At 41.8% G+C, this 12,419-nt stretch overlaps 1 protein-coding gene across 1 annotated transcript in view; it reads left to right on the forward strand.

The window, feature by feature from the left end:
• Positions 1 to 12,419, forward strand: part of LOC128734520 (tyrosine kinase receptor Cad96Ca) — a 57,615-nt gene that overhangs the window by 35,217 nt on the left and 9,979 nt on the right. Inside the window, exon 2 of the mRNA XM_053828763.1 lies at positions 2,681 to 3,603. Within this exon, the coding sequence (XP_053684738.1) occupies positions 3,504 to 3,603 (100 nt within the window). The 5' untranslated portion in view covers positions 2,681 to 3,503. The remainder of the gene's footprint in view (positions 1 to 2,680; positions 3,604 to 12,419) is intronic.

The following is a 12,419-nucleotide window of genomic DNA, read 5'->3' on the forward strand; positions in this document are numbered from 1 at the left end:
TCGAAACATCTAGTCGCTTTATTTTGGCAAACAGTATTCCGTGGTCTACATGGTCGAAAGCAGCTTTCAGGTCTAAATCAGTAGCATCGATTTGAAAGCTAGAGTTCAAACATTGCGTACAGTGAGAAACAAACTGCATCGGATTAGTGGTGAGCGATCTTTTACGAAAAAAATCCATGCTGATCAATATCAATGTAGAATTTACAACAAACAAACAAACAAATAAAGCGACGTTAACAATAATCTCGAACAGTTTTGAACAAGCGCACAAGAACGTGATCCCACGATATTTAGTGATGTCGCCTTTATCACCTTTTTTGTGTATTGAAAACTGGTAAGAAAATTTCAATTTTTTTCGTTTGTGGACAGAATTGCAGTTCTCGATTTGGACTGCACGTTACAGTAAATTAACTTACCGTAATTGCCAAGGCTGTGAATTCTCTTGTCATGATACCAAGGCTTTTGCATAAAAACCGTAGACTCGCTTGTACGCAACGAAAGCTGTCCATTATTATTGAGGTTTGGTGTTTTTGGCAGAGTCGTTAGACTCAAAGACTTGAATAGCCTCCTCACCAAAATCAGAGGGACTCGACGGCTGCAGGTGGGAGAAAATCAAAACACCATCGGGGATTGTCTGGCCAACCTGAGGCATGCGAGCTTTGCCTAGTACAGGAAGAAACTCTAATTGATGATTTGTAGGGCAGACTGTGGGTCTGTCTCCAAAGCCAGTTTGAGGACGTTTTCTGTCATGTTGCGACGATAAATGCGATTTTGAAGAGAAGGCGTTGTTCTGGTTTTGAAGTAGAAGGACTATCCTCTCGCATGAGGTATCCACGCAGCTCAGCAAATATGCCATGAACATCGAGGACCTCGATACATTTTCGTTCATAAAGGGCGTAGTTTATTCAAGTGCCACCACTACTGGTCCTATCTCCATTTAGGAACACATTCATAATCTGAATTAATTTGTTTAGGAACACATCCATTGCATCATTTGCTAATCGCTATAGTTTTGGGGTTGCCTTCGGAAGACATCGGCATCTTCGCTGGATAGTCCAAAAAGAAAGAGCTATTAAGTAGTTTATTTCTGACAGCCAACGAAACCAAATCAATAAGTCTGTAATATTCCTCATAGGTTAGTGAATTTTTTGCATTGTTCCATGGCAAACAAGCGAAAGCTTTATCTGTATTCGTAGAGAATCTAGCTATAGCATAAATGATAATTCCAAACTGATAAAGGATACGTCACAACGTTTCGTGCCCAGGCTCATGCCTTTTATGATACAGCATAGTAAAAGAGAGCACAGTTCGTGAAGAATAGAACAAATATCAATGGATCGAGATGCCTGCCTTGAGGTACACCAGATGGTATCGCGAAAAGGAGCGTTCGGTTACATGGTATTGAATCCACTGGATTACCCAGTTCAGTAATTCCATATAAATTAGGTTGTCAACTGCAAAAACATGTTACTGAAAGCTACATACATCGTAGACATCCTTCATTTCTTAGTTAAGAGGGACGGTCTCATAACTATGTACTTAAGAGTTGCTTGAATGACCCTCTCTTACCTAATTTTCCTCTCTTTCCCATTCCCGTTTTGTCCTACCCTGTTTAGAAACTATAAACACCTTAATTTCATTGCTTTAAGTGCGAAATCTACCCTGAAGTCTACGGCTTCTTCCCGGTTCTCTAATGAAAACAGTTTTGGATACTCTTTCGTTGGGGATTCTGGCCACGTGTTCAGCCCACCGTAGCCTGCCACATTCTGCTCCCGTTATTATATCAGCATATTTGTATACTTGATACAGCTCGTGGTTTATGCGTCTGCGCCACACTCTGTTTTCCATTTTGCCACCAATTATTGATCGCAGAATTTCCTTTAGCGTCTATGATCCATGTCCGTAAAGATTCACCGGGAAGATTAATGTTCTGTAGAGTGCACATTTCCAAACTACGAGATTTCAGCTGGCCACGTAATTCTTAGAACGCCAGATTCGCGGCTTCCATCGTTATCGCATGTTACGAGCGTACCAAAGTATATCCAATCCTCCACTACTTCATATCGTAAAAGGCCTAAAGACGTCTTCCACTACTCTTCGTCGTCATTCGTAAAAACAAGAAGCATGTGTGATTTCGTGATGATAGCCCCATTCCCTTCCACGCTTGCGATTCGTATTGTGTCTTCCTAGGCAATGTTGAATAGCAGGTTAGAGTGCCCAAGCAGCGAGTTTTGTGAGTATTCTGACGCATGATTTGGACCCATCCAACGTCGCACGAATCAGCGTAGCTAGTTTCGTCGGAAAACCATGTTCTAGCATTACCTGTCACAACTCATATCGTTTGACTGAATCGTACGCCACCTTAAAGTATTCAACTCTGTGTTTACCTATACATTTGACAGCGTCTAGAAGGCCTTCGTGCACCTCACCGTTTTGTAAAAACTTCAAATCATGTTGATAATGAACTGAACCTCTGCGCCCACTAAGTAATCTCTAATAGTTAATCAAATTTATGCAACTTAAACTTACTTACATGTATAAAACTGTCCGACAAATTTGGTTTGACTCCGATAAATGCCAGAGAATTAATAGTCAATTTAATGTGTTGCAATAATTTCGTGTTCGCCCCTTAATGCTTCCCAAAAATAATTCATTTTTATTTCTTTTTTATGAATTTCAGTGGCTATCCCGATGATCACTTGACCTCAAAAGCTCCCGCTGAGGCAACAACATATCCTACCACTGACGAAGTGATCGTGATACGAACAAACCAAATGAAAATGAGGAAAAATTGCATCATTTGTCGTAACCCGAAAAGTGAGAACAGTCACCGAAACGTGGTCAAACTCAACCTCTTCGCGATTACGTAAGCGCGGTTCGATGCGCTGTTTGTTAAATTGGCACTGAGCAAAATCCGAAAAGTTTGCCCCAAGAAGACGTAAGGCGTATGGAATTGTTATAAAGTGAGCGCAAATAAGTACAAGAAGAAACGAAACTCGTTTTATTGCGTCAGGTGTGAAATTATATTTTTGCATTTCTTTTCGAGTACGCCCCGTGAGTGTGGCCTTTTTTTGCTGTAAACGAGGACACAATTTCGTAACAACAAGCCAATTCAATTTACACGGTGTTAAGTGTTTGACCAAACGATCGACAACAGGAAGAAGAAGAAGTAAAAGTTAGTGTGTCTCCAATACTAATGAATTCGTGAGTGCGTAACTCAAGTCAATGATCGAAAAATATTCGTGCAAAAAATACATTCAAAGTTCCCCCAATTCGATCGAAAACGTCGTGAATGTTTACAGTGAAGCAGTGGTTTTTGGTTAACTCTCAACAACCATATGATCTCAGCGAACGGCGGCAGCACAGCATATGCGCGTGTGTGCGTTGCGATCATCACCCACCCACCGTCGTCGTTCGAATTCAAAGACGCAGAGTGTCCCATTCACCAGACCAACTCGCGGTGGTGAACGAGACAGACACTTCCCCCGAAAGGAGCAACAAAAATGACGTCATCATGCGTCGTCAACCACGCGTTCGCCGTCGGCAGCCCCCACTGGATTTCGGTGTTCCTGTGGATAGGCTTCATACTGGCACCGGTCGCAGGTAAGAACCCATAGCTATATTTTAGATGATTTATTTGATTCGTAGGTATTTGAGTCCCAACCAAAATTGTTGCGTACATTGCATTCCTACTTGTTAGCTAAAAAATCCAAACGAAAACTACCTTCGCGTTCCGCGATCGAACAAAAACGACCTTCACATTTTAGTTCGCCTCCACACACATGCCATTCGTTGGATAACCGGTTTCCGATATGCCATCGATCTGATCAATTTATTCGTATCGATTCAACCTTATCGTTCGTGGAAAGGACACTCACCGATTGCCTTGGGTTCAAGTGCGTTTATACGCCGGACGTGCGCGGGCTTGCGGCACGCGGCACACCCCCACTTCCAAATGGCCATTCCCTACAGGTTGCATGCAGATTGCTAATCAATCGTTCGGCTTAATTAAACCTGCCACCGGCCACGGTTCCAGTGACAGCGTCTTCGAAGTTAATTCACAGCCAACTAGATAAGATACCGTCGCGTCGCTTCCCGTCGGTCGAGAGAACCTGGCGAATTGAATATTCAACAGTAGTTGCATGCAAATAAATGTGTACCTAAAGCACTTTGTTGGCGTTAACAAATATGCCTCCTCTAGCCAGCATCCTAAAGTACCATCAATCTTAAGTGTATCTATTTTATCCGCCGGGTGTTGTAGGCATGCACGCATGCATGTATGTGTGGGTATCCAGTCGAACAACTTTGCTTGATCACAATCGCTAATGAATCGACAGGCATTATACTTCACGACGGAATTTATATTTACCTAATGTGATCATGAGCGCGAAAGGTTCCGTCGCGTTTGTTGACAGTTTTCAGATTTCACTCTGCTTTAATACGATGATCTGCACCATTACTTCACTCAACGATTGCAGCATCTGTAGCTTTAATAAATACACTAGGTATAGAAATGTAATTCAGTGTGATTTAAGCCACTTCAGTTACCTACCTGGTGGCGTAGGTTGATCTGGCAGGTTAATTGCCACTTTCATTTTTTTGTTCATCCTTTCTCGAGTTTACGATCGGATGCGGTAAACACTTCACAACTTGATAGACGCACACAGAATCAAAGGTAGTTTTTACGTAACGAACAAGATTCTGTGTTGATGCAGCTGACAAGGTGTACGTTTTCTGAGGTACGAAATTCAATAAAATAAAACCCATCCGATGTGGTTCGTACGAGTATACTTACTTACTTACTTACTTACTTTAGTTGGCCGCACATGCAGGCCTTGTCACTGCATAACGTAATTTCTCCATCTGCATCTAACTTAGTTCGAGGCTGGTCTCCAGTTCAGCGGGTACCCAGTGCTCGCCAGACCTCGCTTCACCTGGTCTTGTATCCTTGATCGCTGTGTCCCTGTTCATCTGGTTCGTTCCGGATTCGATTCGAAAACCATTTTTTGCAGGATAGTTGTCAGACGCACAGTTGAGACGCACAGACTGCAATGTTGAATAGCAGAGAGAAAAGACCATCTCCACGACAATTTCCCATAGCTGATTGCAATTTACACTATCATATGCGGCGTTAAAATCATTGAACAGGCGATGCGTGGGGATTTAAATTCGCGTCACTTTTGAAGGATCTGCCGCATGGTGATGATTTGGTCCGTTGACAGTCGCTCTACAATTATCACAATCCAGCTTATCGCCTTTCTTGTATGTGTCTTTGATAGAACTTGTAATGTGTCTTTGATAGAACTTCCGTGTACCGTGAAAACGGTACAGCTGCTCGAGTTCCTCGCACTCCTTCTCCTCATGGTGGTGCCGCTTTTCGTAGAATACTACTACCGCACAGTGGGACCATTCTGGAAAAAGGCGGTCAAAAGTCTTTTCTCGCTTTTCCTGACGTTTTTGAGCTTAGCTGTCTTCGGAGAAGTTTTCTAAAAAAATATTCTGCATCTGTTGACATTTTCATATAATTAGATATTAAGGGGATATCACATTTGAAAAAAATAACTTTTTATAGGAACTAGATAGCATGTTCATGTGTTCGGCAAAGTTATAGATCTATGAATTTCATTAAACTTTGCCTAAGATACTAAGTATCTGCATCATATGGTTTGCGAGATATAATTGACTTTCTGTCATGACCCCCTTAAAATCAGTTTATTAAACTTTTTGCACACAAAAACTCATCTAACAGGTTTGACATGTTCTACAAACTGTTTGATACTATCAAAATACGTAACTTTCTAGAAGGTCTAAACATCGTATGTTGCTTTATTTGCCTTAAAAATTGATTTGAAGCATAAATTTTACCGTTTTTACAAGTAAATTTCTCCGTAAATAGGCACCTACTGGCAGCTAAAGTTAACTTTGCTTGAACCGCCATAGAATATAGCATAAGTGTGCCAAAAATCACGGCCGGGTCTGCTCGGGCATTTTGAGTTTTGCTTTATTCGTTTTGGTTATTTCAATTATGAATTTACATATGAGTTTACCGGATTTATTTGAAAATATAATTGGACCGAGCTTTCAGTTCGCTTGGATATCCTATTGCATTCAGAGTACAGCAAGTGCCAGAAACACGACTGTCATCGCGTCTGATTACATTAAATCCAGTAGAATGTTGCCGATGTTGCCTGTTTTAGAATTTATTGCTATGATACAGCCATGAAATATGTTCAACTATGCGGTTGGCATTATATGCCACAATCGGTACGTCGAATTTTAATTCACGGTGCAAAAATAATAGATGCAGCTGTTCTACTGGTCGATCGTCTTTCGGAAGAACCGCAAGAGTGCCGTAACAAAAATATAATACTTTTTAGAGAAAAGCGAGCACGTAAATGTTCAAGGTATGTTAACAGTAATGAATCATGACTGTATGTAATTATTTAAGTAATCTAATTTCTGAACAGAATATCGACAACGAAGATGTTTTCAGAAGATTGTTAATGACGTCGGATCCGTTGGTTTCAATTTTAAGAAGACCAACAGTAACAAAATCAATGCGGTAGCAACATACAAACTTTTACAAAAGTCCCAAAACGAAAGTAATTCTGCAACAGATAGTGAAACAGACGTGGACGAGGTCCTGTGAATTTATTATGAACATATTGGAATAATAAAACCCTGATAACTTACTAAAACCAGCATATATTTATGTAATTCATAATTCAAATAATCAAAATGCCCGAGCAGACCCGTTCGTGATTTTTGGCACACTTATATTATATTCTATGGCGGTTCAAGCGATGCTAACTTTAGCTGCCAGTAGATGCCTATTTACGGAAAAAATACTTGTGAAAACGGTAAAATTTATGCTTCAAATCAATTTTTAAAGTAAATAAAGCAACATACGATATTTACGCCTTCTAGAAAGTTATGTATTTTGATAGTATCAAAAAGTTTGTAGAACATATCAAGCCTTTTAACCCAATGCCCTTCTGGCATACAAAAAAAGGGAGTCATGACAGAAAGTCAATTATATCTCGCAAACCATATGATGCAGATACTTAGTATCTTCGGCAAAGTTTAATGAAATTCAAAGATCTACAACTTGGCCGAACACATAAACATACCATCTAGTTCCTATAAAGAGTTAATTTTTTCAAATGTGTTATCCCCAAAATATATAATTATATGAAACAGATGCGACATATTTTTTAAGGAACTTCTTCGAAGGCACCTAAGCTCAAAACGTCAGGAAAAGCGAGAAAATACTTTTGACCGCCTTTTTCCAGAATGGTCCCACTGTGCACCGCTTCTGTTTGTATCGGTTTGTGACATCGAGATAGTTCCTGCCAACAGATTCTTTCTGATCCTTCGGTCGTGGTTGGTGACGGGATCTCCCGACAGCCACTCTCAGGCGAGTACTGTGCCGTTTCGAACATGACTCCTCCTGATCTTTCGATCGCTTTAAGCTCGTCTCAACTATCTACTGGACAATCATAACCTGAAGGTCATATGGGGCGCATTGAAGGTTACATAATAGAAGCCCTCGAGTTCCGGCCCGCGTCTAGCAGACCAATGACATGGATAACGTAAGAGCGTACTTTCAGAATGCGCGAGGTTTAAGAACTAAAGTAGGCGACCTATTCCTTGCATCTAATGGCTGCAGCTATGATGTAATCACAGTTCTCTAGTTCACTAGTCGACATAAACCATGGAAGTTGTCTCGAACAAGTCTGTGTTTCTGCTCTTATCGGAGGTACGAAGTTTTTACTTGAGCAGTCTACATCCTTCCCGATAAAAGCAAGGTAGTTAGGTTCATAGACGAGCATATCCTCTCGATCCGTGAATTACGTGAGAAAGGGCTTCGAACCACAGAATACTCGTTTGCGGTGATTACAACCAACCGAAAATTTCCTGGTTTAATGGGGAGGATGGAGTACAATATGACAAATACCTCCTGCTTTTTGCTGCTAGTGCAACTGTGGTTGATGGATTCGAATTCTTGAAATTAAGAAAAGCAAATCTACTAAGTAATTATCATAGACGAACACTCAACCTCGTTTACTGCCTTCCTGATCAAGAGATCTCTGTGATTAACGCAATATCTCCACTGTTTCTCGTCGATCGTCACCATCCTCCACTGGATTTATTTTTGCCTATAGTGGTACATCCCGTTGACACTCCAGCTACCAACATTGGAATGGCACCTTCAAATGATCGTCGTACAAACTTTGAAGCACTTGATGATTACCTTTCTTTCTTGGGCTGCTGGACTGGAATCGTACTTTGAAAGATTCTAGTGATGCTTACCGTAGGCTGAATATTTTTCTCTACAAATCCTATGTACTGCGGGTGCAATTTGGTTTTCGAAATACTCCCAACAGCTTTTGAACATTCGTAAACTCCAAGAAGAACAGCTATTTCGATCCTTCTAGTGTGTTCCTAAGCGGAACCGAATCCGCGACAATTACCGAATCTTGTGAATTGCTTGCCGATCATTTTTCTACTACGTTCGCTAGTGGCTTAACTGCAAAATCCGATGCTGAAACAGTTGTGTTGGATGTCCCTGATGGCGCTGTTTATCTGGATATATCTTGACATCACTCCAGAAATGCTTATTACTGGTGCCAAGAAATTGAAGAGCTCCTACTCACTTGGTCCCGATGGTGTTCCAGCTATTATTTTCCATCGTTGCGCTACTGCTCTTTTTCTGCCCTTCAGTTGAATTTTAAACAAATGGTTTGAGAAGTGGAAGCTTCCTACGCTGTGGAAACAGTCCTATATGTTTCCGGTAGTCAAAAAGGGAGGAAAGCGAGACGTAAGGAAATACAGAGGCATTACAAGTCTTTCTGTTGAATCAAAGCTTTATCGATATTAAGGCCGCGTTAGACACAGTAGATCAGCAAATACTTTTGCACAAGCTCTCTAAACTGGGTGTATCTGACAAACTGCCTTCATGTTTAAGCTCATGTCTTACAAACCGTACTTTACACGTGTCAAGCTGGATTCCACAGTTTCACGCATTCAGAAGTACTTCAGGTGTCCCACAAGGCAGTAACTTGGGATCTTTGCTTTTACCCTTGTACTTCAACGACATTCCGACGCTATGGAAAACGGCGTTTATGTTTCCGGTTCATAAGAAAGGCGATAAAAAGGACATCGATAATTATCGAGGTATCGCCGCTTTGAGTGCGGCATCCAAGCTGTTCGAAAAAGTAATTTTGGAACCAGTGTTTTACCATTGTAAGCAACGACGATTCTCAACATGGATTCATGCCACGCCCATCAACCACGACGAATCTCCTCTCATTTACTACTTATGCTACGGATACCATGTCGAGGCGTTTCCAAACGGACGCCATTTACACCGACCACTCTGCTGCTTTTGATAAGTTGAAGCATGAAATTGCGATTGCCAAACTCGATAAGATGGGACTTGGTGGCTAAAGTCCTATTTGGCTGATCCGCATCAGGCTGTTAAAATCGGAGAATCACCATCCAGCGAGTTTTTTGCTACGTCCGGTATTCCACAAGGCAATCATCTAGGACCGCTCATCTTCGTGATATATTTCAACGATGTAAACTTTTCGCTACAAGGACCCAGGCTTTCCTTTGCTGATGATCTTAAGATCTATCTCGAGGTCAAAAACGTTGAAGACGCCATGTTTTTGCAACAGCAGCTCTAGATCATGCAACGAAAATAGACTGGTACTCAACATTAGCAAGCGTTCAGTGGTGACGTTGTCCAGGAAAAAACGGACCTGGAAGTCCTCCTTGACTCACAGCTGACCTACAAGCAGCACATTAGCTACATCGTTGCCAAAGAATCTCACAGTCTTGGCCTAATCATGAGAACTGCGGGAAGCTTCACCGATATACATTGCTAGAAGAACTTGTACTGCGCGCTTGTCCGTTCGACGCTGGAATATTGCTCGGCGGTCTGCAATCCCCATTATCTCAACGGCGTCGATCGGTTAGTTGTCGCCTGCCTTGGAACAACCCGATCCAGTTACCAAGATAAGTAGCGCACCTGATGCTAATTGGACTGGCCACCCTAGCAACCAGGAGAAATCTGTGCCGAGCAATCCTTGTAGCTGGATATCAGCTATGGCGAGGACCGATTGTCCATGGCTTCTCAACCATATTAGTCTACGAGCTCAACCACGACCTCTTCGTAGCAGAATGTTCCTCCAAATACCGTTTCGAAGGACAAATTATGCAGCAAACGGGGCCATCGTCGCTACGACGACGACGGGGGCTACGACGAATTTTTTGCCAAGTGTCAACTGGGTTCGACCTTCACCTTAATCGTAGGACTATTCGTCAAAACTTTTTAAAAATTCTTCGTAAGACTAATTATCATTAGGACAACAATATATCTGTTGGCAAATAAATAAATAAATATGTGAATACTGTTCTGCAAAAGAGGCAAAAAAGAGGAATATTTTTAATACTCTGATACTCTGATACTCTTAAAAATCGTTGAATATCGAAAGCAGTAAAATCATCAGTCACATTTCTACTTAATCATCTTCTTCACCATTACGGCGATGGCAGCCATTCCGATGGCGATGAAATGTAGCAACTTTCGCACAGACAGAGACGTGTGTTGCGGGAAAAAATCGTTTTTCTCCATTATGGAAGCTCTGTATGGCACGCCACCGCAACCGCTTCGCAACTCGCAATGTGACGAATGTGTCGTTTGCAGTACCTAGTGTAGTGACTAGTCACGCTCGGCAAGGTAAACTAGTTTTGCTCGATGGTTATCCAAACATTCAACAGTTTGCCGGCCCGCTGTCGGTGTGGCCTGGCGGCGGGTGCTGTGCTGGGAACTGGATTTCTTCAACCGATATTATATCGTTCGTTCGTTCGTTACAAACTAGACACTATGGCTATAAATGAGTGAAAACATTAACTTTCTCGAGAGCAGCAGCATCTTAAATTGAAATTGAAATTCTTGAAGTGATAACGTGTGTCCCATATGGACACGCAGCAGTGACAGTTATTGAGCGTCCATAATGAATATTGCTTAGATAATGCGGTGTCCGAGAAAATGATTTATTTGAAAAAAAAGTATAGCAAAGGAATGTAAGCTCGTGATATAGACTACTCTCCAATTAAATGTAAAATAAAAATACCAGTGGAAAGAAATATTTCTAAAAAACTTTATAGCAATTCCACTACCCGCAGGGGTCATGATAAAGCACGCACCGAAGTGCAATGATTTATTCGTTGCCATGTAGGCTGGTTTCTACACACATCTCAGTTTGGCTTTTTCTTTGGCGATCTTTGCACAAGAGGAAAGTTGAAAATGGAAAACGTTTATGATCGTGTTTAGCCGATAATGCTGCTGTTTTGCACATCAATCAAACCGATCTGGAGAAAGAGAGTGTGTGCGATACAGTTATGTTGCACTCGTGCAAGTGAGAGAAAATGTGTGGAAATCGTTTTAATGGGAAATTGATTTCCATTAGATAGTGCGTACATCAAAGTACCGTTTTAGCGTTTTGTTCTTTTTGTGTTTACGGCATTGTTTGCTCGTCGTGAATAAGTTACCTTTCTATTTTGAAAGAATATTAGCCTCAAATGAAAATTTCTGTCCATTTATCAAGAACTAGCTGAGTGCGTGATCTTATTCGGGCCTTCTTTTTGCCTCTCAGTCTCTTCTACATCTGTTATTGTAGATTCCCAAAATGCAAATGCTCAGTCATCTAAAATTACTTTAATTGCTTCAGCTCTTTTACTCGTTTTCACCGTTTCCTCCATCGGTTTTTTGTTCTCACTCGCCATGCTCTTTTTCTTTTTTGGTTTCTCTTGTTTCATTTTGCATTTTTCCTTGACCCATTTTTCATCTTTTTCAGTCCTGATTTTACTCTTGTTTTTCTTTTTTCTTTTCTGTTACTTACTTACTTGAGCAGCCGAGAGCCGGGGTGGCTCTTGCCGTATCAAGAATTCCTCTCCATTGTACTCGATCCTGGATTACACGTCGCCAATTCGTTGCGCGTCTTGACTCACGCAAGTCGACTTCAACCTGGTCGAGCCATCTAGCACGTTGGGCCCCTCTATTCCTGGTGCCGGCCGGTGGGGTTCTTGAAGAGAACGGATTTCACTGCACAGTAGTCCGGCATCCTTGCGACGTGGCCGGTCCACCGTAGTCTCCCAACTTTCGCCAGGTGTACGATGGGAATCTCCGCAAGCAGTGCCTGTAGCTCGTGATTCATACGCCTTCGCCACTCTCCGTTCTCCGTTTGTACTCCGCCAAAAATAATCTGCAACACCTTCCGTTCAAATACGGCTAGTACACGTATGTCCTCCGTAAGCAAAGTTACTGTCTCAAATTCGTAGAGGACTGCCGGTCTGATTAGCGTTTTGTACATCGTCAGCTTTGTGCGGCGGCGTATGCTCCCAGAAGTAAG

This window comes from Sabethes cyaneus, chromosome 2 (assembly GCF_943734655.1).
Source record: "Sabethes cyaneus chromosome 2, idSabCyanKW18_F2, whole genome shotgun sequence".
Classification (NCBI taxonomy): Eukaryota; Metazoa; Arthropoda; class Insecta; order Diptera; family Culicidae; genus Sabethes; species Sabethes cyaneus.